Source organism: Microtus ochrogaster, unplaced genomic scaffold (assembly GCF_000317375.1).
Source record: "Microtus ochrogaster isolate Prairie Vole_2 unplaced genomic scaffold, MicOch1.0 UNK15, whole genome shotgun sequence".
Classification (NCBI taxonomy): Eukaryota; Metazoa; Chordata; class Mammalia; order Rodentia; family Cricetidae; genus Microtus; species Microtus ochrogaster.
In genome coordinates this window covers 622,658-625,148 of record NW_004949113.1, presented here as the reverse complement: position 1 = coordinate 625,148, position 2,491 = coordinate 622,658, and the positions used below count along the sequence as shown (strand labels likewise).

The following is a 2,491-nucleotide window of genomic DNA, read 5'->3' as shown; positions in this document are numbered from 1 at the left end:
ATGCACCTGCCCATACATTTGTGCCTGCTCTACATGTGTGCACCTGCACTCACCCCACACATGTGCATGTATACCTGCCCCATACATTTGTACCTGCCCTACACGTGTACACCTGCACCCACCCCACACTGTGCCCATGCACCTGCCCCACACATGTGTGTACACACCGTGAAGAAAATAGTCTGGAGTTGGTTTTGTTTTACTTGTTTGTTTTTAACCAGCATTATATCTCCCCTTCTTCTTCTTCTGCTTCTTGACTATGGATGCTGTGGAACCAGCTTCCTCAAGCTCCTACAAGCATGCCTTCACCATTATGGTGAACTGTACCCTCAAACTGTGAGCCAAATTAATAATTTCTTATATTGATTTTGTCAGGCATTTAGTTACAGCAACAAGAACACACTATCCCATAGATTTTCCGTTAATATATTTCATTTAAATGCCTTATGCAGATGATAGACCTCCTCCTCCTCCATATCTGCTGGTGGATAAGATGCACTTGACATCTTATCAGCACATGGTTATGAAGAGTTTCTTCCTTCATGAATAATGTCTTATGCCAAGAGGGCTAGGGTATGGAGACAGATCCAAAGGAGAACTCTAGCCAGCATTTGCTGGTGCCATTGTGGTTTGAGTGTGAAATGTCTCCCACCGGCTCAGTGTTTGAACACCCAGCCCCCAGCTGGCACTGTCTGAGAAGGTTGTAGAACCTTCAGGCACTGGGAGAAGCAGATCACTGGCGTGGGCCTCAAGCTCTTACAGCCTGACCACTTGTTTCCTCTCAGCTGCCTGACTGCCATTGCCATATGACCAGCCACCTCCAACTCCTACTGCCATGCCACACCCACCATGAATATGTCCCCTGGATCTGTGAGCCAGGAAAATCCTTTCCCTCTTAAGCCATCCTTACTTATCACAGGGGCAGAAGTAAGTCACACACCACCCAATGCTATAAGCTGCTTCTCTTTCCCAGACTTGCCTAAACAGCATAGTTAGGAAATCAGGGACCCAGTGCCTCCTACTTATCTGTGATTCTTTGATGATCTCTAGGCATGCCTCATACTGAAAATGGATCATGATGACATCTCAGCACCTATGGGCACTCCAAACTAGCCTGGTTTACATCTCCCACATTTCTTTCTATGAACATCAATATAAAGACTTTGACCTTCATCCTCCCACCTCTTTCTTTTCATGTTCTCCCATGGTATGGGGCAACTCCTGTGAAGCTCCATGACACCATGGATCTTTAAGTATGATGAGCTGCATTCTGAGGGCAAGCACACTCCCAGTTTTGGATTCTCCATGAGTAAGTACCCTGCATTCAATCACTCATCACCTCAGAACACAACCCTCTGAGCAAAACAGTCTCCATTTTCACTGAGTCAGGTGTGTCTGCTTGCAAAACCCATCTCAGGCGAGCTGTTGGACAGTTCCCATTCCCTTAAAGGAGGCATGGGGAGGGTCATCGGATTCCCACCTGAGTTTCTACCCTCCAGTGAACAGGGGCTATTCACACCTCCCTAGGAAAGAAATCTTGAATATTTATCACAGACCAGGTGGTGGAACTGAAAAATCATGTTGGTCTTAGTATTCATCCCAATAAAGCAACTCTCATGTCTACGAGCCCAAGGAGTTGGCAGGAATCACAATTATTTTTTTGGAGCATAGTTTCACTCCCAGCACACTGTATTACCTCCATTGCAGTGGTGAACCGTCCATCCATACCCATTTGCCTTCCTTTCTTATGTCTGACAGTCCCATCCATGCATGGCCTTTCTTCTCAGACATCCGCTGCAGGAAGCTCTGCAGGGGAGGAGGAAAAGTCATGACTGGGTTCTGCCATCGTTTTCTAATTTTGTCGTCTCAGAATCTCGGCCCATAGTTCTGCTTGCAGTCAGAGCCTTAGCTTCCTACTGCAACAACAAACCCACACATGTGATCAGATACCCACACGCATGCGCACACACGTGCACAGGCACAGATAGGAAGAGATCGGGCCAGATCTCACACCAGATCACTCTGGGACAGAAAATTAAGAAGCAGAAAGTGCTGTGACTTGACAGATCCTGATTTTTGACATCTGGCTCCCCTTCATCTCATATGCTTTGCTGAACTAAAATAATGTGACAGGAAACTTGCTCCCAGCTTCCCAAACTTACAAAAGTCTGGTGTTTGCTAGACTCTGGACATTTCTCTAGAGATTATCTCTTCAGAATATTAAACAGTGTTTGTATATGTGTGTGCATATGAAGGTGTGTGTGCACATGTGAATGCGTCTATGCATGTGAAGATGTGTGTACATACGAAGTTGTGTGTGTGCAGTTGAAGGTGTGTGTGTGTGTGCATGTGAAGGTGTGTGATTTTGCACATGAAGGTGTGTGTGCATTTGAATATGTGTGTACATGTGAAGGTGTGTGTATATGAAGATGTGTGTGCATGTGAATCTGTGTGTGCATGTGAATCTGTGTGAGCATATGAATCTGTGTGT

At 45.8% G+C, this 2,491-nt stretch overlaps 1 protein-coding gene across 1 annotated transcript in view; it reads right to left on the bottom strand.

The window, feature by feature from the left end:
* LOC101991601 (CD209 antigen-like protein C) overlaps window positions 1-2,491 on the bottom strand; it is a 40,259-nt gene that overhangs the window by 4,494 nt on the left and 33,274 nt on the right. Inside the window, exon 5 of the mRNA XM_026789176.1 lies at window positions 1,697-1,806. Within this exon, the coding sequence (XP_026644977.1) occupies window positions 1,697-1,806 (110 nt within the window). The remainder of the gene's footprint in view (window positions 1-1,696; window positions 1,807-2,491) is intronic.